The sequence below is a fragment of the Camelina sativa genome, chromosome 20, assembly GCF_000633955.1.
Source record: "Camelina sativa cultivar DH55 chromosome 20, Cs, whole genome shotgun sequence".
In the NCBI taxonomy this organism is placed as follows: domain Eukaryota; kingdom Viridiplantae; phylum Streptophyta; class Magnoliopsida; order Brassicales; family Brassicaceae; genus Camelina; species Camelina sativa.
In genome coordinates, this window is record NC_025704.1 from 3,732,594 (window position 1) to 3,755,875 (window position 23,282).

General features: G+C 36.5%; 5 protein-coding genes, 1 long non-coding RNA gene and 1 pseudogene across 8 annotated transcripts; 3 read left to right on the forward strand and 4 right to left on the reverse strand.

Annotated features, from left to right (window-relative positions):
- LOC104769095 (probable E3 ubiquitin-protein ligase ARI16) lies at positions 2,525-4,341 on the reverse strand. The gene is made up of 2 exons (XM_019242137.1): positions 3,504-4,341; positions 2,525-3,416 (listed from the first exon to the last, which is right to left on the reverse strand). Exons 1-2 carry the CDS (start codon positions 4,301-4,303, stop codon positions 2,717-2,719), a joined length of 1,500 nt encoding a protein of 499 aa, XP_019097682.1. The 5' UTR covers positions 4,304-4,341; the 3' UTR covers positions 2,525-2,716.
- On the reverse strand, positions 5,815-8,748 carry LOC104769096 (alternative NAD(P)H-ubiquinone oxidoreductase C1, chloroplastic/mitochondrial). Its single transcript, XM_010493228.2, has 10 exons — positions 8,599-8,748; positions 8,076-8,269; positions 7,881-7,976; positions 7,733-7,799; positions 7,460-7,643; positions 7,222-7,315; positions 6,857-7,069; positions 6,427-6,774; positions 6,258-6,334; positions 5,815-6,181 (listed from the first exon to the last, which is right to left on the reverse strand). Exons 1-10 carry the CDS (start codon positions 8,642-8,644, stop codon positions 5,938-5,940), a joined length of 1,563 nt encoding a protein of 520 aa, XP_010491530.1. The 5' UTR covers positions 8,645-8,748; the 3' UTR covers positions 5,815-5,937.
- LOC104769097 lies at positions 9,275-10,608 on the forward strand. Of its 2 annotated transcripts, none has more exons than XR_764310.1 (3): positions 9,275-9,662; positions 9,756-9,820; positions 10,147-10,608. It is a non-coding gene; the product is annotated as an uncharacterized LOC104769097 (long non-coding RNA). The 2 variants fall into 2 exon arrangements; XR_764311.2 differs by having other exon boundaries at positions 9,277-9,662; positions 10,188-10,608.
- On the forward strand, positions 11,154-13,792 carry LOC104769098. 2 transcript variants are annotated; one of them, XM_010493232.2, is made up of 5 exons: positions 11,154-11,445; positions 11,820-11,878; positions 12,147-13,235; positions 13,328-13,402; positions 13,489-13,792. In XM_010493232.2, the coding sequence occupies exons 3-5, from the start codon at positions 12,342-12,344 to the stop codon at positions 13,606-13,608; spliced, it is 1,089 nt and encodes a 362-aa protein (XP_010491534.1). In that variant the 5' UTR covers positions 11,154-11,445; positions 11,820-11,878; positions 12,147-12,341; the 3' UTR covers positions 13,609-13,792. The 2 variants fall into 2 exon arrangements, with proteins under 2 accessions (XP_010491534.1, XP_010491532.1); XM_010493230.2 differs by lacking the exon at positions 11,820-11,878 and having other exon boundaries at positions 11,155-11,445.
- LOC104769102 (topoisomerase I damage affected protein 7-like) lies at positions 15,076-16,175 on the reverse strand. The gene has a single exon (XM_010493235.2). The coding sequence runs from the start codon at positions 16,156-16,158 to the stop codon at positions 15,196-15,198; it is 963 nt and encodes a 320-aa protein (XP_010491537.1). The 5' UTR covers positions 16,159-16,175; the 3' UTR covers positions 15,076-15,195.
- LOC104769101 lies at positions 16,429-18,518 on the forward strand (annotated as a pseudogene).
- Positions 18,458-19,837, reverse strand: LOC104769100 (protein ATAF2). The gene is made up of 3 exons (XM_010493234.1): positions 19,544-19,837; positions 19,173-19,453; positions 18,458-19,071 (listed from the first exon to the last, which is right to left on the reverse strand). The coding sequence occupies exons 1-3, from the start codon at positions 19,701-19,703 to the stop codon at positions 18,658-18,660; spliced, it is 855 nt and encodes a 284-aa protein (XP_010491536.1). The 5' UTR covers positions 19,704-19,837; the 3' UTR covers positions 18,458-18,657.

The window sequence follows — 23,282 nt, forward strand, 5'->3', positions numbered from 1 at the left end:
GTATATGAGACTACAAAGCCAGCAAGAAGTATTTATATACAAAACTGAAAAAAATTATTGACTCACAATTATCAAAAGAAAAAGATTATCATTAATTTTGTGTTTTTTTGTTAATCAATTAAAATTGTCTTTTACTTTGAAATAAGAACTTATTAAAATTTAATTTAAGAAAGAAATCTAAATTAAATTTAATACGGTCAAATTACTTTCTCTCTATCACCGTGTGGCAGGTGCGAGAATCTTTCCTTTTGAATAGATAAGAAAGTTTGATATGTGGTCAAAACCGAATGAAAATTTACAGCTAATGTTTAAAGTTACAGTAAAACTTAACATATGATTGAAGATTATTACGACGTCTACGAGGAAGAGAGGATGTGTTTAGAACTATAACTAGAATATGACTCGTGCTATAGCAAGAGTTGATATTCGTATTGTATTTTTTTATAAGTTCTTTCCTATTATTATAGCATGTATATTGTTATATAGTATGTATATTGTTATAAGTTCTAAATTATTATTTTATTATATATTATGAAAATATATTTATGTATGTTGATTTGCTCACTGACATGAGAAGAAAGGTGATTTTGAGAGATGTGGTTTTATTATCCGGAAGTATGAAATTGTAAGAGGTTGCTATGTGATTTGGTATGTGAGTAATCTTAAGAGGGAGAAGAATTGTGTTTGACTATTGAGCTGAGAACACTGACTTGCTGTGATTGAGTCATTTTTGGATAACACCATTGATAGCTATGGTTTTGTTGGGTGTAGCTGTAGGTGATTAGTATTAACCAAGCCTCGATAGCTCAACTGGTAAAGATTCTCTAGCAAAGTCTAGAGGTCACCGGTTCGAGGAACGACGATTGGGAAGAAACCATATAAAATGCTCTGGTTCCTGGCTTGAGGGGATGTACGGGCCTAGGCCCGGAACCTCTTAGTAATTCAAAAAAAAAATCAGTATTAGAGTGACCTTTGTTGGATAGCATTTCTTGGCTTTGTTTGATTGGGCTTGTTGTTGTCGAGTTGGGTTTTTGTACAGTTATCATCTTTCCATCAATGATTGGTTTTCAAGAATTTTAGCAACTTCTGATTGTTAGCTTACATACACACTTCTTCTCATCTAACAAAGATGTGAATTTGAGAGATGTGGTTTTAATAAACTAGAACTCAGACCCCTCGCGATGTCGCGGGAGAAATATTTTAGAAAATAGTAAATAAATTTTAAATTTTAAAATTATACATTATGAAATCATTTGAATGTAATAGAATAGTTTGAATACATAAACATTAAACTTAAACTGTTACTAAAAACACAACCATCAAAATGAAAACTTATACAAAAAAAATTATATAGAATAGACGCAATTTTTTGCAAAAAACATTGTTTGAAGGTATTATAAATATATAAGATATCTTATGAAGAATTATAGTAAAGAGCTACAATTAAAAAAATTATTATGATAAAGTAATCCTAACTGAGAAAATAAAAAGAAAATTTGAGTATAATGATGAGAAGTCAGTTATATATAAATTTTTTAAGATATGAACATTTGAATAGACACAACTGTTTGTAAGAGACACAACTCTATATTTAACAGATGCAATTTTTTAGAGAGACACAACCGTTGTAATTTTCTGTTAAAAAATAAAAGATAAAATATTTTATGAAAATGTACGACGAAAAATCGCAACTGTTGTTGGTATTTATTCATATTGTTATAACATGTATACTTAGAGATTGAATATAATTAAATATTACAACGATTCATAAAATATATCAAACTGCAATAAATTTCTCAGAGTGATGAGACTTCATTTCTAACAAATTCTCTTTTAAATAATACAAAAAAAAAAATTGAATACAATGATGAAAAGTCAGTTATATATATTTTTTTCATAAAATATATCAAACTGCAATAAATTTCAGTGATGAAAGTTCATTTCTAACAAATTTTATTTTAACTAATATAAAAAAAGAAAATTTGAATACAATGATGAGAAGTCAGTTATATATATTTTTTAAGATATGAACATTTAAATAGACATAATTGTTTGTAAGAGACACAACTCTACATTTAACAGATGCAACTTTTTAGAGAGACGCAACCGTTGTAATTTTCTGTTAAAAAATAAAAGATAAAATATTTTATGAAAAGGTACGACAAAAAATCGCAACTGTTGTTGGTATTTACTGAGACTGTTATTATTATATAGAATTGAAATTAAACCGCCATGTGAGAGATGTGGAAGCTTGCTCACTGACATGAGAAGAAAGGTGTTCGACGATACTGTTATAGAACTGTAACCGTTAAATTAAATTTTCTCAGCCACTGGATATTTTATTTTACTATCTTTATACTTTTTTTTAATGTTACAGATGTATGGTTGTAAATCATCCATAGATTTTTTATTTTATCCAAAAACATGTTTTAAACGGACAATATTGTTTCTTTATATTTGCATTTTTCATGTTACAATATAACAAGGAAAAACACAAGAAAATTAACAACATGCACGACGACGACGACGACAACAACAACAACGAAAGACTTAAAAAAGACAAATGCAACAAGACTCTTAAACCAAATACGATGATGGAGGACAAACAAAGGAGAGACTCTTAAAACCCAAAACAACGACACAAGAAAACATAAAACGAAACCAGCAGCATCATCAATCACTGATAAGACATGTTTTTTACTCCATCACCTCAGTCTCAATCCATTTTTCCAAGGTCATCAGGAGCTGGCACATGAGAAGATTCCGGAGACTCCCGAGGGGCATAGCACAACTGGCACTCTTTATCAACATCTTTGTTTTTAACCGAGCACTTACTGCATTCCCAGCGAATGATGGGTCCATCCACATACACATCTGGCATTCCTTCTTCAAGATCCTTGACGAATCCATCGAAGTGATTACCAGTGTTTGTTGTACTTGTTTCCAACTTGTGCTTTAAGCAAGTGAAGTTTCTTTCGTCGAGGGCTTTCTCTATAACCCAACGTCGAGTCATTTCGTGATTCCAAACCATTATGCTCGCTAGATCTCGTTGGTGTCCCAGGTAATGCATCTTCGTGCTTCCGTAATCCTCCGTCATGAAGTATCCAAACACACAACACCACTTCAGTACCTGCCTGCACTGCACAATTAGCATCTCTGCTTCCTTTAGTGTCCTTATGTCCAGCTCGCTCACTCCGCATCTCTCCACTAGTTTCGGAATGCGGTCTTCCTCTACGAATCTCTGATTGGATTTAGCATTCTCCATTTCCTGATGGCGTGCATCCCAGAGATTCAGGCGGAAGATCTGAATGAGTTCACGTGAAAAAGTTTCCCCCACTGGACCAGCCACTGGAACACAACTCCAGTTCCCGTAATGCTCTTCCGCCGTGCGTAAGCAGACCCAACAGAATCTATAACTGATTCATAAAAACAGTAAGGAAAAACATTAATGTGGGTTTAAAGATCTAATCTTTGCACATGTTTTTGAACATACAAAACCAAACCTGCAGATACAGTCCATTATCTTGTAATCAGGATCCTCATTCTTCTGCACAAGAATTCTGCAGTTGGGACAACGTTTGGTGTTTGCATGGATCCAAGCAACGGTCCTTGACTGATCCAAAAGGTCCGTCAACCAAACTGATGCTTGCTCGCAGGCCACCGGGCGGTGTGACTCAAGGCCACACTTCCAACAGAAGGTGTGGCCACACAAACAGACCACACCGAAATCAACTTCATAAGTATCATTCTTAAGCAGTATGGCGTATTCACAACCCGGTGCAGGACACCATTGGATGGTTGCCTTATGGCACTCCATGTAGGATTCAAGAAGCCATCCCTCGTACATCTCCTTCACTGGGTTAGTCAGTTTCTCGATGGTATCGGGTCCAACAGAGGCGACGCAGCCTTGGCTAAGGCAAGAGATGATGAGTCCTGTCTCCTTCTTGGTCTTCACCAGAGCATCGTTGAGATATTCACTCCAGCAAGTTGTTGAAAACTTGTGTGAGCAAAAAGGCGTGGAGACTAAGTAATCTCCATCACCATCAGGAAGGGTCGTCGTCTCACGACCTGAAGAGTTGGAATTAGGAACTCGAGCAAGCCCTAGCTCCGCCAGAAACTTATCCTTGTTGTCAACAAGAAGATCTGAAGCCTTGAACGAGTTCCAACGGAGACGGACTAGGATCACGGTTGCATCAGACTTTGACACCGAGAAGACTTCCGAGAGCAGATTGATTTCTTTCATCATCTTATCACGAACTTCGGTGTTCACGAGAACAGAGTATGTCTGACCACCGGCTTCCATTGCTGCAGAGAAATCATAAAAATTAAAGACATAGTTTAAAACTTAAGAGTTACCGAAAGAAGATACTTTGTTAAATCGATAAAGGTGGTTTTGTAGTTACTAACTAACCTGCGGATTGAACGGGATGGAGTAAGGGTTATGGTAGTTTGGGGATCAAGGTAACAAAACCAACTCAAAAGAAAGGGAGGATATAAGGATTGGAATTGAAAGAAACACTGATGATGAGTATATGAGACTACAAGCTAGCAAGAAGTATTTATATACAAAACTGGAAAAGTTGTTGACTCACAATAATCTAAAGAACAAATTTCACTATTTTTAGCAAATTTCAGTAATCAAATTTATCATTAATTTCTGTTTTTTTGTTAATCAATTAAAATTGTCTTTACTTTAAAGTTTAATTTGAGAAAGATATCTAAAATAAATTTAATGCCGAGTCAAACTATTTTTCTCCCATTGCCGCGTGTCGAAGGAGAATCTCTTTCTCTTAATAGTTTGGATTTCTTTGGATGTACATTGTCAATTATCTTCTACAAATAAGAAAATTTGATAAAACCGAGTGAAAATTTCCGTCTACGAGGAAGATGAGGATGTGTTTATAACTATACTTGAGTTGATTTTGAAAACTTTGAAGTAACCAGATTTTTTTAAAAAGATTTATATACACAAAACCATATATTATAAGACAAATAAATGCAATTATAGTTATAAACAAATCATATCTTTTTTGGTATGGTTTTGTGTATATATAAATCTTTTTAAAAAAAGAGTCTTGGACCGTCGCACTCCTGCCCACACCCATGTGGACTATACCTAGTTGAAACTCATTTTGACAATTGTGTGAGACTACTTTTGTAATAAACTTTCTGACTAAATTATACTGACTGAATAATCAGATTATGAGAGCGATGGATTCCTTGTTGCAAATAGTTATTCATATGTAAAAAATTGATGCTCATTTGGATGAACAGAACATGCCCAAAGTTGGTTGCTTGAAAGTATATATAAATTGGACAATTGCAAAAGGTTACTAAATATGTTTGAAAATCTTGACTTTTCGTCAACTATGAACAAATTGTTTTTTTTTTAAATATGAAATTGTACATTATCATTATCTTTAACGGATACAAAAATTACTGCATGCGGTAAATTTTTTTTTACAGATATTGTTTATCATAATGTTTACGAAAAATTAGGATATGAATATGAATATGAATAATAGTTGCAGTTATTTAAGAAACTCTAAGATGCATTAACGTACTAACCGTCTAAAGTCTAAACATTTATATTGACGCGGGCAGTATTTTGATAAATCTTAGCTTCTCATCAAATACGAACAAATTGGATTTTCATTTTTTTTTACAGATATGATGCATGATCATTTATCTGAACCCATAAGATATGTATGTGTTTATAAACATATTGTTAGAACTTAGAACCCCTCTTTCATAATTCATACAACTCTTTAACAAATTATATTGACAAGAATAACCGGAGATATGTATTCAGTATTCCTAGCACTATAACATATTTGTAAATGATTGATAAAGGATTTTCCAATAAAGGATACAAAGTGACAAATCTGTCATTCATACAACAGCGATTTAATCTCCAGAGCAAGACAAATAGAGAGATCACGAACCAGATAACACCTTGGTTAGATTGCTTTGAAGTAAAGCAATTGAATCAACAGCAGATTTAGCAAACCAACTAATACCGACCTTGAACCGGTGTTCATCAGTTGGTAGTCTAATCAAATACGCCAGTTTTCTTGCTGCGTGTCCAACTGGACCTTCGAGTGTAAGCCCTTCAATGAAACTTGGCGAAATAGCAGCATCGTATCTTCCAAGAGTCATCATCTCACCTAGGTTCTGAAACCTGAAAAGAGATTTAACAGAGCTTTAAAGTTCTGTCTTAAGATACACAGACCAGTAAAAAGTCTTATTAGTTTTACCTGAATGGTAATAAAGGTCGGTTATTTATCGCTGCCCATATATTCCAGCCGGTAAAGTCTGCTTCTTGAAAAGCAACCTGAAATGTTTTGAGTTCCATGTCACTCTGATTCAGTTTCTAAAGCATGAATGTGATAAAATTGTGGAGTGTTTATAGTTTTTTTCTCTCACCTGAGCTGTTGTAGGAAGAAGCTTTCCATTCGAGTCTCTTAAAGAAGAAGAATCACCTAATGCAAAGATCCGTGGATGTCCTTTAACACGGAGTGTCTCGTCTGTTTCAGCTTGTCCTCTAGCATTGAGAGGAAGGACATTGGGACCCGAGGGTTCTAGTTTGGTAAGCAAAGGCTTAGCACCGACCGTCCATAACACTATATCCGCTTCAATAATTTGACTCTCTAATCCTCTTTCTGCAGGCTGAAGCTCTAACAAATATCCTTCATCTTCTTCTGAGTCGCTTGCTCTCTTTATGGATTTAACAAGATAGCCCAAGAGTAACTGGACTTTTCTCGACATAAGAACCTAACCACAATTCAAAAGGATACTATTAACATCTTTTATTCTGTCTAGTCAAATGGAGGATGCAACTGTAATGAAAGTGTACCTTCATAGCCGCCTCCCTGTTCCCATTAGGGGCTGATGTTAGTATATTCTTTGATACGTTAATGGACTGCACTATTCCACGATCTTGCAGTCTCTCTGATATGGTAGCAGCCAACTCTACTCCTGCATAACCGCAGCCAACAACAGCTACTTTTATGGCAGAGCCGTCTTTAAAATTCTTCCTCTCCAATTTACTCAGCTTTTCGTTAAGCTTCTGCAATAGCATAATGAAAGTCATGATTTAGTCAAAAACGAGTGTACAATTCAGTTTAACCAATCTGAACCAACCCAAAAACCATATCAATCCGACAAAATCAGTTTCTATATTTCATAAACGAAAAAATCTGAAGCACTCCTAACTCTTACAATAGCATCTTCAAGAGTGTAGAACGGGAAAGCTAACTCCTTTGCGCCAGGAACAACATCGAGTTTAGATTCAGCGCCAAGAGCAAGAACCAACCTGGCTGTAGAAAAGAAAGATAATGAGTACAAATCTCTGAGTAAAGTGCATCGTTTTATTGCATCACACACAATAAGAGTTTGGAGACAAGAGAGATAAAGATAGATTGCATGGAGTTTATGGGAATTGTGTAAAACATAGTACCAATCGTATTCAATTTTAAAACCACTTTCGAGCAAGACGGTTCCTCCAGTAATAAAACTTTCAGACCCATTCACTCCTACATGGTCACAAGGAAGCAATGTTTTAACTCTATCTCGGAGAAATTTGATCCCCGTGTTTGTAAGCAAATCCGAGAAACGGGGAGCAATCTCCCACACATCAACTTCTGCAAATCAAAAGAGCTGGACACTAAATCAACACACACAAAAACAAAAGTATCAAAGATTAGTCTAGCATAAAGAAACTTAACTTTACCTCCAGAGAGAAGTTCATACAACATCGGCTTGAACACAAAACGTTCGGATTGGTCAACCAAAACCACCTGATAAATATATAGAACATTACAATGTATTCAAAACATAAGTACCATTCAACAGACTGTTTTAACTAGCATAAACATCACCTGGGGTTTTTTGTCATCAGGCCACACAAGCGATTCTAATCTCAAAGCTGTATACAATCCTCCAAACCCGCCACCTAAAATGCACACCCTTGGCCTCTGTAAAGAGAGAGAGCTTTAACATTCATTAAGTTGTGGAATCTCCAAAACTAAAACTTAGAGAAATCTCATACAAATCGTTCTAGAGAGGTAATGAACCTTGTTATCAGGCCATGCGTAAGTCCTTGGAGCTGCTTCATTCTCAGAAACCTCTGTGTTACCACTGTAGTTTGTCACTGCTCTCGAAAGATGTAACCTAGAGGGGTTTCTGGTTGAGTTCCAACGAGAAGAGAGATTGAATCCAGAAGTTATCGAAGCTAATGAGGCTTTACTAGTTAGTCTATTAGCCCCATCTGAAACACATTTAAGAAAATAACACCAAAAGTTTCAATCTTTCATCTTTAGACTAGAGAAAGCTATACAATTTGAAACTGAAGTAAGCAAAGGAATCATAAGGGTCTTCTCAAAAAGATAAATCTTTTATTTTGATTCCACACAGAGATCATCAAATCGAACCATCCTGATACTAATCAAGCTATCAAAAGTTTCACACTTTGATCTAAATCTCTATGATTGACCGGCAAAAATATTCCAATCGGGAAGTGGATTCGACAATTCAGAGTAGAACAGAGAGACAAATAAGGAATATGACCAAACTGAGTTGAGGAGAAGAAGAACGTACAACTAGAGAAGGGTAAGAGAGAAGATACGGAGGAGAGAACGGCCATTGATTGGTGACAAATTTTATATCGCCGGAAGGTGTACCGGAGATGGAAAGTGATTTGAGGCTTCTCGTTTTCTTATGGATGTTTTGGGTTCCACGCTCTCACCCAATTTGTACTATTGTTAGTTGTGACGACTATAAATGAAGAAAACGCTCCTACCGCCAAAATTACGCGGTTGAGACTCAGCGTTATAAACTTGCGATTATTAAAAATGCGATTCGGTTAAAATATATATACACCGCGGTAAAAATCACAAAAATGAAGATGTAGTCATATATTTCATAATTCTGTTATTCAACAACTATATTGTAAAAAAAAAAACATTAGTATGTACCAAATTTTGATTTTTTGACCCACTTATAAGTCATAATTAGTCTCGTTTACCTACTGGTTTAACTAATCCTTACCGCTTTATACGCTTTTATCTAGTCAACAGTAACCTCGCTACTGATTTGAGTTCTTGTGATAAGTTAAACTGTAGAGTTTTTGAGACCATCTTTAACGCCATAACACTTTGCCTGTTTTTGGACTTTTTAAATTATAAAATATTGAATAGTGGGCTTAGATCACTCAAAACTGATCTTATTTGAGAACAGTTTTTATGGTGTTCTTGTGCTACGTGTGCTATTTTTATTGGACATATTTTTTGGTCGGTCGAGAGATTTCTCTCGTTTCTTCGGTATTGTCAACATTGATTTTTTTTTGTTCTCTCCCAACTGCGAAACGGCGATTTTCTTCCCTTCTCCTCGTGCCGATCTCATCTCCGTTGTCTCCTCGTCGAAGCCCAGTGATTGTTTGATCGATCGGCCGGTGCCTGATTGCGTTTTGACTCCCGAAATCTCCGATCGTCATCTTCGTCTCTACTTCTAGAAGTAGGAACCCTAATCTCCTGAGATATTCTTACTGTTCATTAGTAGCAGAGACGAAGAATTAGATTACGGTATTGAAGAGCGAAGTAGAAATCGAAAGACGATGGCAGGGAGAGAAGTTCGAGAATACACAAATCTGTCTGACCCTAAAGGTAAGACCTTTGATTGAATTTGGTTTCTGTGTATGTTTCTCTAGAAACCCTTTTGAGCTCTCTTTTTATTATTTTGGGGACTCTTCGTTGCAGATAAGAAATTAGGGAAGGGTAAGACTGATGATGAAGACGTCACATTCCAACGGATGGTTGCAAAGGTTAGCTCGTCGCCCTCTCCTCTTATACTTACCAAATCTTTCTTTTGAGAAATCTTTACTGTGCACAAATTGTAGGGTGAGAGCTTTATCTCGCCATAGAAACTGAGTTCAATTGGTCTTTGTTGCTGTATGCTCGTGGTTCTTTTGTTTCCCTAGCATTCAGTCAATATGTGGATTTTATTGATTGTTTTGGTATAGCTGTTAGTGAAGCTGTATAGATAGATATCTTTGTTAGCATTATTGGATAGTGATGTCTTGTGTGAAGTGATTCTTGTGTTCGATTCTATATTTGGGACGCGACTTTTTCTGATAACATGCCCCGGCAGGGATAACGGCCCCGCCGCATTTTTCTGGTTGTTGCATTCAGATGCAAGATGTTGCTGGTGTTGAAGAAAGAAGAAGAAGCAGAAAGAAGAAGCCAAGACAGTGTTGAAGAAACCGGACAGACCAGAGGAGCAACCTGGCACAAACAGAAATGACGGTAAAGCAACCGAAAGCAATGGGCAAGGTCAAAATGCTTTGAAAGGCTTGTTGGGGTTAGCGTATGAGAGTTCAGATGAAGAAGACTGAGGACTGATGAGCACTGAATAGGGTTCTATCTTCTTTTAGTCTTCTCATGTTTTGTTTTTATCGTCTCCAAGTTGTTGGTATCGTCTCAAATCTTACAAGAGTTTAGCTTTAGGATTCAATACAGCTTTTGCCATCTAGCCCTGCACTTTTTGTAATTGTGAAAACCAAACGGGTTTGTTGGAGTTTGAAGAAGAGAATCTAATGAGGATAATTTATAAGTTTATAAGTTTAAGAATATGATTAAGAATATTATATAATTGTAATAAGTTTAATTCTAATATTATATACCAAATTTATAGATTTTATAATTGTAATATGTTTAATAATATTATATTATTAAATCTTAAGATCTTAAACATGTTCTTCCTATAACTAACTTTTTAGCAAAAGATCTTAACTACTGATCTTAGATTATTTTCCTAATTTATTTAATCTAAAAACACAAAAAACTGTTGTGCCTATAAAGATGCTCTGATGAATACATGAAAGATCAGATTCCCAAGGCAAAAACTGGAGTAATAAATTATTCGCTTGCTTTTTTCTAACTTGTTTGAGTGGGAATCTGAACAGTTTTTTTTTTTGTGAATGTATCCAAAAAAAAATGAAAAAAAACTACACAAAGAAAAAGAACAATCTACCCTTTTCAGGATATGAATGGTTGGTGTTAGTGGCAAAAAGAAGAGAAACTAAATCACTTTTACATCTGTTTACAAACCAAAAGAAAAAGTAAAATAGATTTAGAAAAGCAAAATAAAATAAAAAAGAAAGAAAAAAAAACAGTCCAAAACAACAATAACATCAAACAAAAAAAAAGGAAAAAACAAAAAATCTGAAACGGAAGCTCCCTTGTACAGACAAGGGATGAGATTTCTATCTTTCCTTTGATAAATCCCAATACCTAATTCCCAAATTCCCTTACTTTTAGGCCGCCGTGATAGATATATACGCATTGAGTTCTTTTTCTTGGAAGAGCCTTGATTCTCTCGCTTCTTCTTACTATTTTTTCTGTTCTGTATCATCATCAATCGATCTCTCTCTATCCAGATTCTCCGGAGGTACTACTTTATTAGTATTGATTCTTGCAAAAAACTCGAAAGCTTGTGTTTTGATCTTGTTACTTGCAATTACAGATCTTTTTTTATTATTATTACCCTTTTGCTTTTGTTCTGTAATTCTGTATAAAGTTAAAGAGATCACTAATGTTTTGAGGAGGCAGTGTGTGTATATAACTCATGAAGGAGAGCAACCCTCTATGAAAGTGACGATTTTTTTTTTTGGGTCTTAATAAGTTTTTTTAATTTCTTTATTCATCAGTGGGAGTTTGGTGGAATCCTTGTTTGAAGCTTCTTTTTTTTTTAGTATTATAGACTTATTGATACCTTTTCCGTTACAATCTACAAATTAAAAAATCAATCTTTTTGATTTGCAGACATCTTTTCTATGTGATGTCTTTTTTCACTAGTGGTTCTTCTCATGATCTTCTGATAGGTTGGTTTGATCTTACTAATATATTATTGTTGCTACGTCTTATTCGCCTCTTGTTAGACGTTTCTTCTCATTTTTGTTGTACAGATAAAACTTCTTGATGCTTCTTTAAGCTTGATTTCATTTTTTTTTGGTCTGTGTTTTGCTTCCTGTCATGTTTCTTGATTCTCCTTTGTGTTCTTGTCTTATATTTTCAGTTTGTTGTATAATCTCAATACCTGTTTCGAGATTATGCTAAATCTGGCGGTTGTGTGTGTTTGTTCAACTGCAGGAGCTTTGTGTCTTCTCGTATAGATGCTGTGAAGGTTCTTTGTTAGATGAGGTAACTTGTTCTTGAGTTGTCTTTCTATGTCTGTGGAGTATAATTGTTTACAAGGAGGTGGGCTGTAAAGGAGCTTGATTTTGGAGATATGGTTTTAGAGGTGTTTTGAAGAAAATCTCAATTCTTTGGTTGCTTTTGGATTTGATGGGTAAAGAGAATCAGTTGGAGACTAATAACTGTGGAGTCAGTGATCACGGTTCTCCACCTATCAAGAACGAAGAACATGAGGCACCACGTTACAGTTCAGACAAAGACACGGGTTTACCAACTTGCCGTGTGTGCCAATGTTCAGAATCCGATAGAAGAGGAGACGCTGCTTTAGGGTTTTTGGGTATCACTCCTCCTGTTTCCGATCCTTGTAAAAGCAATGCGGGTGAAGAAACCGTTGTTGATCAGAAAAGCTCAGTTGTCAAACCGAGTGGATTCATCGAACTGATAAGTCCTGATGGAGAAGTTTTCGTTTGCTCTAACGAAGATATTGAAATGGGTGCGTGGCAGCATCGAGATACGTTGCTAGAACTTGGATGTTCTTGCAAAAACGATCTTGCTTTGGTACACTACGCTTGTGCATTGAAATGGTTCGTCAACCACGGATCAACAGTTTGTGAGATATGCGGAACAACCGCAGAGAATATAAGAACAGTTGATTTCAACAAAGTGGTAATCTCCTTGAAAGATTACGCAGCGCTAAGAGAAAGAACAGCTGATGGAGATCCGAATCCTGTAGCAGTTAATAACAACACGAGTTCTTCAGGGATTGATCCTGATGCAGTTGCAGCCATTCGAAGGCAACGGCTTAGTGAGATTTCGTTATGGTTTGGTCCTCATTGTTCAAACAACAATAGTAGTAATTCCGCTGCTGCAGGGGCAAGTTCTTCTCAGGTTACATCTGAACAACCTTTGGGTGTAGTAAACTTTGATATCTTGCCTATGGAAAGCCGTGCGACTAAATGGGCGGTTGAAGGTACCGGAATACTACTCGCTACCGGATTACTCACAGTTACTTTGGCTTGGCTCATTGCTCCTCGTGTTGGAAAGGTATTGATCACACTTCGATTGTCCCATATAATCCTCTGTGTTTAGAATGTTAAAAGGCTAATAGGATGATATTTTAAAAACCTTTTGCACAGAGAACTGCAAAGAGTGGGCTGCACATACTTCTTGGTGGTCTCTGTGCTTTAACAGTAGTCATCTTCTTCAGATTCGTAAGTGAAAGTTTCATTTTCATTTTTGTTCCTGGAAATCTGTGATGATGAATGAGAAAACTAACTTACTTGGGAACAACAAACAGGTCGTGCTGACAAGAATCAGGTACGGACCAGCACGGTACTGGGCAATCTTGTTCGTCTTCTGGTTTCTTGTGTTTGGCATTTGGGCTTCACGTTCACACGCTTCTCACTCCTCCACATGATAAATTCTTCATCATCCTTATCCTCGTGTTACTACTCTTTTTTGGTCTCTCTGTCAATATCATTTACGTTATTTCTCTTTTGAGACACAAAATGTACAATTAATTACTCATATAAAAACAAAGACTAAAAAAGAAGAAAGGAAACTGAATGAAGTCATGATATTTTAGCAAAAAATTTCCACCCCACAACCATGTTGTCTTGCATCTCTCTTCTTCTTGTGTTTGCATATGTAATTTTCAAAGTAAGATTAACAGAAGAAGAAAAAAAATACTACAAATACTGTGTTCTACTTTGAAGATTAACTAGATAACTAACTAACAAACACAATTATTTGTGTTTGGAACTGTTAGATTAGACCCTTTATCTAAAAACAAGAAATGGACTTCAAAGTCTTGAGCATTTGTTGGATAGCAAAAGAAAGAGTGGCCGATATAGAGTCGTTAGTCAGTGTTTAAAGGGAAAAGCGCGTTAAATTGGAATTTAGCTGGGTGAGTTGAGTCCGATGCTCCATTATCTTTCTGTATCTCTATAAAATACCATTCCATGCAACTAATGTAACAAAGACAATCAGTTGGAAATGGGTAAAGAGAAATCATATGTAATTGTTCTTCTTCTATCTTTGCTTCTGTGTCTTTCTTCTCAAGTTGGTGTCGCCGAGGCCAAACGCTACCCCCACCGACGTTAGTATTTAACTTCTCTACGCATAACTTAAACTTGTGTTAAGCTGTAATATACGTTGTTGTTATAGAAAGAAACGGGTGTCAACTATTTGTGTTTATACTTTTGAATGTCTGCGTTTGCGTTTTTATTTGTGTTTATACTTTTGAATGAACACAAAAAACTTAAACCTCTTAACGCAAGATTTGTTTAATTGTATGAGTTTTTGATGGTTGCGGAAAGCATAACACAGAAAATTTTAGTTAATTGGAATTTTCTATTATGTTCAGAAAATATACTTTTGCGATCCAGAAATGGATAATTATACATACGTACCAACACTTACATAATGTTTAACCTTTTTTTTTTTTTTTTTGGTTCTAGCTCCTATCAGGGTTCCTAATTCTGGATACGCCAATGAGTTTCCCGCAAGTCCACCACCAATAAGTAAATTTCTTAACCGTGATTCAAAGCTATATGAGTTCGAATAAGTTGTATTTCCACCACAATTATGATTCAATTTTTCGGGGTGTTTACATACATACTCATCAGAATTCAATGTATAAGTTTTTTCTTAGAGAACCTAATCGACTTAACTTGTTGAGCATATCGTTACCAGGTTCACCGCACTCAAAATCGCCCAAAGGAAAAGGCCCATAAGTAAGAGAAGAAAGTCTAAAGTCTAAAGAGGGGAAGTTGAAGAAACAAATATTATAAGGAGACTTTCTAGAAGAGTCAAAACTTTATTGTTGTGTAATTGTTACAAGTCATTCACATATGGACTTGCTTAGACTATAAATCTACTATCATGAACTTCAAGTATAGTCTATTTCAATGTTGTTGTCAAATCTTATCAAATTTGTATTTTAGTTACATATGCCTAAAAAAAAGATCAGATTACATAGAAGAAACAAAAACAAATACCAAATTTACGGAAGGAAGAAGATGTCATCAGTCATCAACATCAAATACTGTAGAATCCGTAGAGGTGCGTTCCTGAAATCCAATTGAGAAAGTCTCAGCTCTCTCACTCTACACGACCCGTTTCCTTCTCGGTTCATGATCCGACCCGTATACACTTTCCTAAACAGATACACCGATCCCCCACCGGTATTGCTACTACTAGTAGATTCCGACGACGACGACGGATGATGATTCACTTTCGTCTTGTAAATCGACCATCCGTTTGAAGCCAATGCGTTCGAGAAACTCTCCATCGATCCGATTCGTTTGTTAGCGATTCTCGAGAAAAGAGAAACAGAGCAGCAGTCCCAATTGCTAACGGATCCGGATGATGACGAGGCAGATGAGGAAGAAGATGTTTCCACAGCGGCGGCGGAGGAGGAGAAGACGAGTTTGAAGAGTCCGTTGGAGAGGGAGACGAAGGATCGGAGGTGAGAGAGTGATGAGGCGGAGAGAGATGGGAATGAGAGCATTACGGCGTCGTTCGGAAGTGACCATGAGAGAGTCGACGATAGCGACGCCGACGAGGACCACGTCGAAGAAGGTTGCGAAGAAGAAGAGAAAGGAGACGGCGACGGAGATTTCGATTCACGCGGCGGGAATGAGAAGATGATGTGAGAGAGCGATGGTGTTGGGTACAAATCCATACCTAGATCTCTTGCTACTGTGGCTAATCTGTAAGTGTCTGAGATTAATTCTCGCGTTGGAACGAAGTAGAGCAATGGGGTTTTCGAATTTCTCGTGTTCTTCTTCTTCTCGGATCTCGATCGGGTTTTTTTTGATTGCTTGTAGGAGCTTAGGATTTGCCTGATACTTGTTTCTCCTTCTTCTTCTTCTTCTTCTTTGCCGTCGTCTTTATCACCGGAATTATGAGTGAGATTGAGAGTCTCGTGGAGGAGAAGAGATCGAGCAAGCTTTAATGGAAGCATTTTTTCTGGTTTCTGTGATCTTCACGCTCTCTTCGTCTTCTTCTTCTTCCTCTTTAGGGTAGCTTTTACCGGAAACCAAACATAACCGGTCGGTTTAAATCAAATAAAATACTTGATTTGGATCTCGATTGGTTTAATTCGGTTTAATTTGATATAAATTGTCCAACACATTACTGGCAAGTTTCTCCTTCCTTTTAACTCACTCGCCTTCAGGGTTTAAGCGCCGACTCTGCGAAATAACACTTGCAGAGCTTCGATTCTTCTTCTCCCATGGCGGCTTCTGCTACATTATTGCCTATGGTGTGTAACTCCTGCTTTTTATCTTCTTCGTTTCGATGTAATTTATTCTAGTTTTCTACTCTTCCGCTTATCTATCAACGTGTTTGTGACTTTGTGGGTTTAGGTTTCTTCAAATTGGATTTCACATCACTAATTTATATCTTATATTACGTTCTATTTACTGTGATTCGGAGTCTTCTGATTGTAGTTTATGGATCTGTTTGTTATTTGTACGATCATGTAATGTTTGAGTTGCTCATAAGCTATAGATTGCTCGATTCCATAGTTTTATGCATTGTATCTGAATGTTAACTGTGAATAATTTTTGTTGACGGACAGGCACATGAAAGAAAAGTTGAGAATCTGAGAGCTTTTATGTTGAATTTAGCGAATTCAAGAGGCTTCTCCCTTCCTTAGACTAAACTCTTCGAACAGAAACTCTTGGATCTGTGTTTATCATGTACTCCTGATCATCCCACTTATTCAGCTGTATGTATGAAATTTATGACATTTATTATGTGCAAATATATACCACACACATACTTATTTCTGCTGTGTTCTTATGACTATAATAAATTTGTTTCAGATGATATTTGTTGCTATCATGGATTTGAATGAAGAAGGTGGCTCGTGTGAAGAAGCCATATCTGAGTTTATTAAGTCCAAGTACAAGAGCTTGCCATTTGCTCACACGAGTTTGTTAAGTCATCATTTAGCCAAGCTTGTGGAGAAAAGAGAGATACTTTGTGACTGCAACAACTACTGTTACTCTCTCCCCGGAGAGAAGAAGAATACTGTGTTGTGTCCACAGATGCTGGAAAAACGAGCGCTGTGATTACAGCGAGAAGTAATGATCAGCGTGCTGCGAATGAGGTTATGACTCTCCAAAGCGAGGAAGAATGTGTTGAAATTTTGACGTCTGTGGATCATAAGGTTGATTTAGTGGAGAAACAGAGTTTGACTGAGTCCCGGACCAGCCTCCAATGTGAAGCATTTTGTGCCGTTAACGCCATTGAAGTAAGGCACACAGAAGATAATGGAGTCAAAGCAGGTTTAAGGGATTTGACTGTTGAAACTCCTAGGAAAGAGGGAGTTGCTGGAGAACCAGAAGTGGCTCTTGAGAATAGCGAGACTGAAGATAAGATTGAAGCAAACTGTGAAGAAGATGAATTAGTTGTTGGGAAAAATGATGTGTTGATAGAAGAGTCTGGTGAAGAAGGAATGGAAACAAGCTCAAAACAGATGAAAGCAAAACTGTGCAGGACATCTAACACGATGAAAGAAGCATGGGTGGAAGTGAAGAGTGAAGCATATAAAAAACTTTGGGAGTGCCAAACCGAAGCATGCAACAATATCATTGCCCTAGAGTAAGCTCCGATCCCTTTTTGCCTGCTTCTCTACTCATCTTTGAATTAGCTTAAAGATTTTCATGTTTCTCTTTTGGGGTTGGAAATATATAGGAAAATGCTGAAACAGTGCAGGGAGAATGACCAGCAGAACAAAGATGTTTCTTGTTTGCCTCTATCAATGGTGAGGTCGAAAATCCATGTTACTTCATGTCACTGATGTGTTCTTGAGCTGATGAAAAACTAGTTCTGAGCCCTTTCTGTTGTCGCAATTTCTATATCTACAGGAAAGCTGCAGAGAACTGTGGAAGGTTGCCCAAAAGATACAAAGCCAGCTATCTGATCTCATCGATTCCCGTGATGAAACCGTGGTTCCATATTCTGAATATCCAGGAGGTGAGATCGAAGGAATAAGCAAAGGAGTCTGCAAAGAGGATGAGAACTCCATGTGGGATTAATGGATCTGGAAAAACCTCCAAACAGCTTGAGCAGAAGGAAAGAGATCATTGTTCACAAAATAAACCACAGGTGAAGAAAACGAGAATGAAAAGACTCCGAGACATTAGGAACAACAGCAGTAAGGAAATCGCCTCGCTTAAGATTATGAACCTCAAAATTTTCTTGTAAAGGTTAGGTTACATCTTTTATATCAGTATCTACAAAAGTGCAAGATCTTGAAGAATTTGAATATTTTCATATAAATTTGTCATGAAATAACAAGAATTTGCCTACTAATGAGACACGGATGCTAACACCTATAAACATACTACAATCTTTTTCTCCACTACTAACAACCAGGGATGAGCTGAGATGAGACTCTTCTCTCTGGCATATCAGAACAGTACAGGCAAACAAGTTATAGTCTCTTTCAGTTTTAACCCTGTGGAGTAAAACTCCAATTCAAGAATGGTTTCTGCTCAGGTGGATCCTGGAAGGGAGTAAAATAATCAGGCTGATACAAGAACTGGGGGACGAAAGCGTCAGGCTGCAACAACTCCATGGAACCAGCAAACAAGGAAGTATCAAAAGCTTCCAAAGCATCTTCAAGCTCTCCCCATTTAGGCTCGCTCTGAACCTCCCTAACATCTGGTGAGACAACGCGACCGTGACCACCACCAGAACTGCTCGAATCATCCTCTTGCAATGTCGGGTAAGTCGAGTCGGATGTATCAAAAGGAGATGATGATTGATCCGCCATTGTCGTGGTCCTTGGTTTCTCATCAGCAGGTAGATACTTCTCCATAGTTCCTTTCTTGTTGTATATTCGACATAAAACCCAATCATCAAGCTGTTGTGTAACCAAAACAAAGTTAATACCAAATCTCTAAAGAAGATTGAAACATAAAAGATAAAGCTAAGAAAGAAGAAGAAGAAGAAGATAAAACATACTCGTAGGTTGTTCTTTTTGTGAAGAGAAGCTGATCTATCGACATTAGCGAGACGATACTCGTGCATGATCCAATTGGTCTTAATCCCTTTAGGAGCTTTGCCAGCGTAAAAAACGAGAGCTTTCTTGATACCCAACGTCTTGGGTTTACCAATGGGTTTATCAGCTCCGGTAGCTTTCCAATAACCGGTACCAGCAGCCCGGTTAGGACGAGAACCGTTTGGGTATTTCCGATCTCTAGGTGAGAAAAAGTACCACTCTTTCTCTCCGTACAGAGACATCTCTGAAAAAGAAACAAAATCTCAAAATTAAACAACGAATTCTCTCGAAGAATATGTGGAAATGGTTTAAGATGTAGTAAGTAAGTAAGTACCTGGAAGGTCCCAAGGATTGAACTTGTAGAGATCAATCTCAGCGATAACAGGAGCTGAGATCTCCTCCGATGCGCATTTCCGACACAAGTAGAATTTCACAAGCTCTTCGTCTGTTGGATGGAATCGGAATCCAGCCGGCAAGTTTAGCTCCGCCTTCATTCTCTCTCTCTTGCTTACTTCTTTCTTTGGGTTGAAAAAATTAAACTTTCAGCTGATGGATCTGAGTTTTTTTGTTTTTTGTCTTCTTCTTCTTCCTCTCTTGCTCAAGATTGTAATCGAGGATATGTGAGTAAGGGGACGAAGGTTTTATAAGGACGAGAATCGCCGAAATTTTTTTTTAACTTTTAATTAAATTAAAAAAAGAAGATGACACGAGCGGGGGGGAGGGGTTATGAAGCACGTGCGGCAAAAAAAAAAAAAAACGACCGTTTTCTTTTCAACGCTGACCGCAGCCAGCTGGAGAGGTATGTACGTGTCGTGAAATGATTGGATTGTCGACTTGTGTAAAGCTCTTGTGCTGTTGTCATTGCTTTCGTCACTCGTAGATATTTGACCGACCCTTTTTTTTTTTTTTTTAATTATGTGTCAAAACGTTAATCACCTGTGTCTCAGTGTATCTTATCGCTTTTGTTCCTTTTACTTACCACTAATAATGGTTTTTTTGTTTTTATTTCTTTAAATATTTTTTTTCCTCAGCAGCCAGTACTTTTATTATGATGATATTTGAAATGGAACCTAGCTGAAGAAGATATAAGTCAGCATTTCTTGGGGTGGAAGTTGTTTATAATCATGACTTGTGATTGGATAGGTTTATGAGCTTCTCCCGCACCAGAATAGTTCTCCCAAGTTTGCGTCATGAACGATGACGTCATTTGTAACATTGCCAATCGCCAAAATCGTGTAGTAGTAGTCGCCGGATTTTTTTTTGCTATTTTCTTCTTTACTCTATTTGATACGACTAATATCATTATATTTTTTCTTACTACAGTATAGATTTCCCGACTAATTGTATATATTTATTATTTATTACATTGAGTTTGCAGTTGCGGGAGACTATTTAATTAGCGACCACTAGCTAGTTTGAGTTTCCCGGTTTTAAAAATGTGTTTACGAGAGAACTATTTAGGGACCACTAGTTTAATAATCCTTAATGATTAAGTACGAATTGAGCCGCTTTCATTACGGCCTGATCAATTTAAATTTCACAAGTTTGATTCGTGATATTGTTTTTTAAAAATGCACATGAATCTTCTTCTAGTTATTAAAAAAAAAAAAAAAAAAAATCTGAAAATAGAAAGTTGAGGTAGGTGTGTATAGGAGGGACTGACGTGGGCTTGTTCCCCGTTTAATGATGAGAATATGTATTGGATACCACAATTTAAATGGATAATAAAGAAAATACCATATTGTCTACAGTACATGTTTCTTCAGCAGGAGGAATTTACGCCACTCTCCTTCAGTAGGTGACCAGCATAGTGGGGACCACCACTTCCAGCCCATTTGTTGAGGGCTCGGCTGTAAACTCCCCTACCCAAAAACTGGTAATTACCTTGTTTTTCTGACACTGTGGTATCTTCTTCATTTTTCTCCAAAATTGTGGCATCCACCAATATTACCCTTTAATGATCATCACTTACGTTTTCCTATCATATAATTGAGTATTATTTATACTATGTAGGTAGTATGTGATCTATTCAACATAATTAGTAGTATAATGTTTTATAAGAATATGGTCATCTTTTCCTTTTACTAGTATAAGTTTATAACTACTTTAACCGATTAATAATGCAAACATGTTTTTGGATCAAACATGACCTTTTTTGTTTTTGTCAACAACAAGGATATTTCTTTATTGGTAATTTGGTACGTATTAATAATTTAAGTTTATAAAGTCGTATCATTTCATACACATCTTTTAGTTAAATTAATCGTGCACTTACGACTTCTGTATCCCCTAATTAATTACCTCCCCATTCTGTAAGTACTTAGGAACACTAATGGATTTTAAAGGCCAAGAGATTTTTTTGGAAGAAAACTTAAAGAGAGTTTTGCGTTTATTTTTGTATTTAGAATCAGATAGCTAGAACCAACTTAGCCCGAGTGACAGACATTCGCAATTTGTATATAAAAATCAAGGTTATAATACTGTAGTATAGGTCAAAAGAAAGAAAATTAATATTTGTCGTTTTGGATGATAACAGACAAGTCTAAAGATATGCCCACTAATATTTTAAGCCCCCAAAAAACAAAAGAAAATACCTAAATGCATGATTGTTTCTTTTAAAAAAAAAAATTGTTTTTCTATTATGAAAGTCAGATAAACTGAATCCGGACTTGATCTGAATTCAAACTTTATATATTATTTTGAACACTTGTTTGTTTAAGTCGCTGTGTGAACTGAAAAATATGAAGCTTCGTGGAGCTTGATGTTATAGCTGCCGAACTTGACCTATACATATTTTTATGATGGTATTGTTTTGTCGTATATAGAAATTTATATTCGAATATGCTTGAGAAATTGGATAAGGAGGGGACAAGTTGGGACTTCATTGTCGGAACTTACAACCTATCGTTAGCAACAAGCCAACAATTAGTATCACAAATATACTATTTCTCTATTCATATGACTACTTGTCTTATGCAATGCTCTTTATATATATGACAATGACAATGTGTGATAAAAGTCAAAATCATAACTATATTAGCATGCGTTTGCAAGCCGTGGATTGTAGTTTATATATATATATATATATTCTTGATTGGAATGTTTGAGTAATGTTGAATTTAATTTGGTTGGTTGAATTCGTGTAACCAGCTTACTGTATCCGTAAGAGTGATACGAAGAGTTTGTTATCAAGACAAGTTAGCATCTGAGTTACTAAGTTGTAAGATAGAGATTAGAGATAAGCTCAAATCTTGGATTGGTCTCTATATTGTTTCCAACTTTGTGAGTGATGCAACTCTTAAGAATTTCTAGTGGATTGCAGATTGCTTGTGCCTTCGAAGCTGAGACGTAGGTGCAAGACTTGAAGTCGTTAAAACTCTTGTGTCTCTCTACTCTTAGATTCGTGTTCTATTGCATACTCTGTTTCATCCCACAGCGAACATGATGTTCATGGTGTTTAATTTCGTACGTGGTTGAGAACATAACCCAAAGAATTCGACTAACGTTTGTGGTGAAAACAATGTATTTTAAATGTCAAGTATCAAAAGTTCGAATACATTACATTGTTTTTGCAGCGATATTTACATTTGTTGGGCACCCACTTATTTGGCCACTCAAAAAAGCTATGTCGTTAAAAATAAATTAGAGTAAAATCTCCATTTCATTTGGCCCCTCTGCCGCCATTCTCCCATTGAAAACGTCCATAATTAATTTCAAGCAAGCCTTGACCTGCAAGTCACATGATTGACGAAATGAGTTAGGATTTGGAGGTAAACAATCCAACAACATAGTGAATCGACCTGTTCACCAGAAGTAAGGAGGTGATGTTCTCAATTTTTACTGACTACTAACCTACTAACCTGTAAGGCTGTAATTCATAACAAAATGTCTACAGAAAACCCTAGTAATATATGTACTTGTACTAGCACACCATACATTCTCCAGAATCACAACATTCATTCCAATCAAATTCTCTTAATGGCAAGAAATCTGATGCCGCGCTTACCATCAACAACGCTAACACACATACACCACGACCGTTGCTAACAACTAGTGTGGAAGAACCAACAAAA

Coding starts and splice junctions, on each gene's coding strand:
- LOC104769102 (XM_010493235.2), bottom strand. CDS start 16,158: ATGCTTCCATTAAAGCTTGCTCGATCTCTTCTCCTCCACGAGACTCTC.
- LOC104769098 (XM_010493232.2), top strand. CDS start 12,342: ATGGGTAAAGAGAATCAGTTGGAGACTAATAACTGTGGAGTCAGTGAT. Junction 13,236..13,327: donor TTGCTCCTCGTGTTGGAAAG/GTATTGATCACA, acceptor CCTTTTGCACAG/AGAACTGCAAAGAGTGGGCT. Junction 13,403..13,488: donor TAGTCATCTTCTTCAGATTC/GTAAGTGAAAGT, acceptor AACAACAAACAG/GTCGTGCTGACAAGAATCAG.
- LOC104769095 (XM_019242137.1), bottom strand. CDS start 4,303: ATGGAAGCCGGTGGTCAGACATACTCTGTTCTCGTGAACACCGAAGTT. Junction 3,417..3,503: donor ATAATGGACTGTATCTGCAG/GTTTGGTTTTGT, acceptor TTTATGAATCAG/TTATAGATTCTGTTGGGTCT.
- LOC104769096 (XM_010493228.2), bottom strand. CDS start 8,644: ATGGCCGTTCTCTCCTCCGTATCTTCTCTCTTACCCTTCTCTAGTT. Junction 7,644..7,732: donor GTATGAACTTCTCTCTGGAG/GTAAAGTTAAGT, acceptor TTTGATTTGCAG/AAGTTGATGTGTGGGAGATT. Junction 7,316..7,459: donor TTTAAAATTGAATACGATTG/GTACTATGTTTT, acceptor TTCTACAGCCAG/GTTGGTTCTTGCTCTTGGCG.
- LOC104769100 (XM_010493234.1), bottom strand. CDS start 19,703: ATGAAGGCGGAGCTAAACTTGCCGGCTGGATTCCGATTCCATCCAACA. Junction 19,454..19,543: donor CAATCCTTGGGACCTTCCAG/GTACTTACTTAC, acceptor TTTCTTTTTCAG/AGATGTCTCTGTACGGAGAG. Junction 19,072..19,172: donor ACAAAAAGAACAACCTACGA/GTATGTTTTATC, acceptor GTTACACAACAG/CTTGATGATTGGGTTTTATG.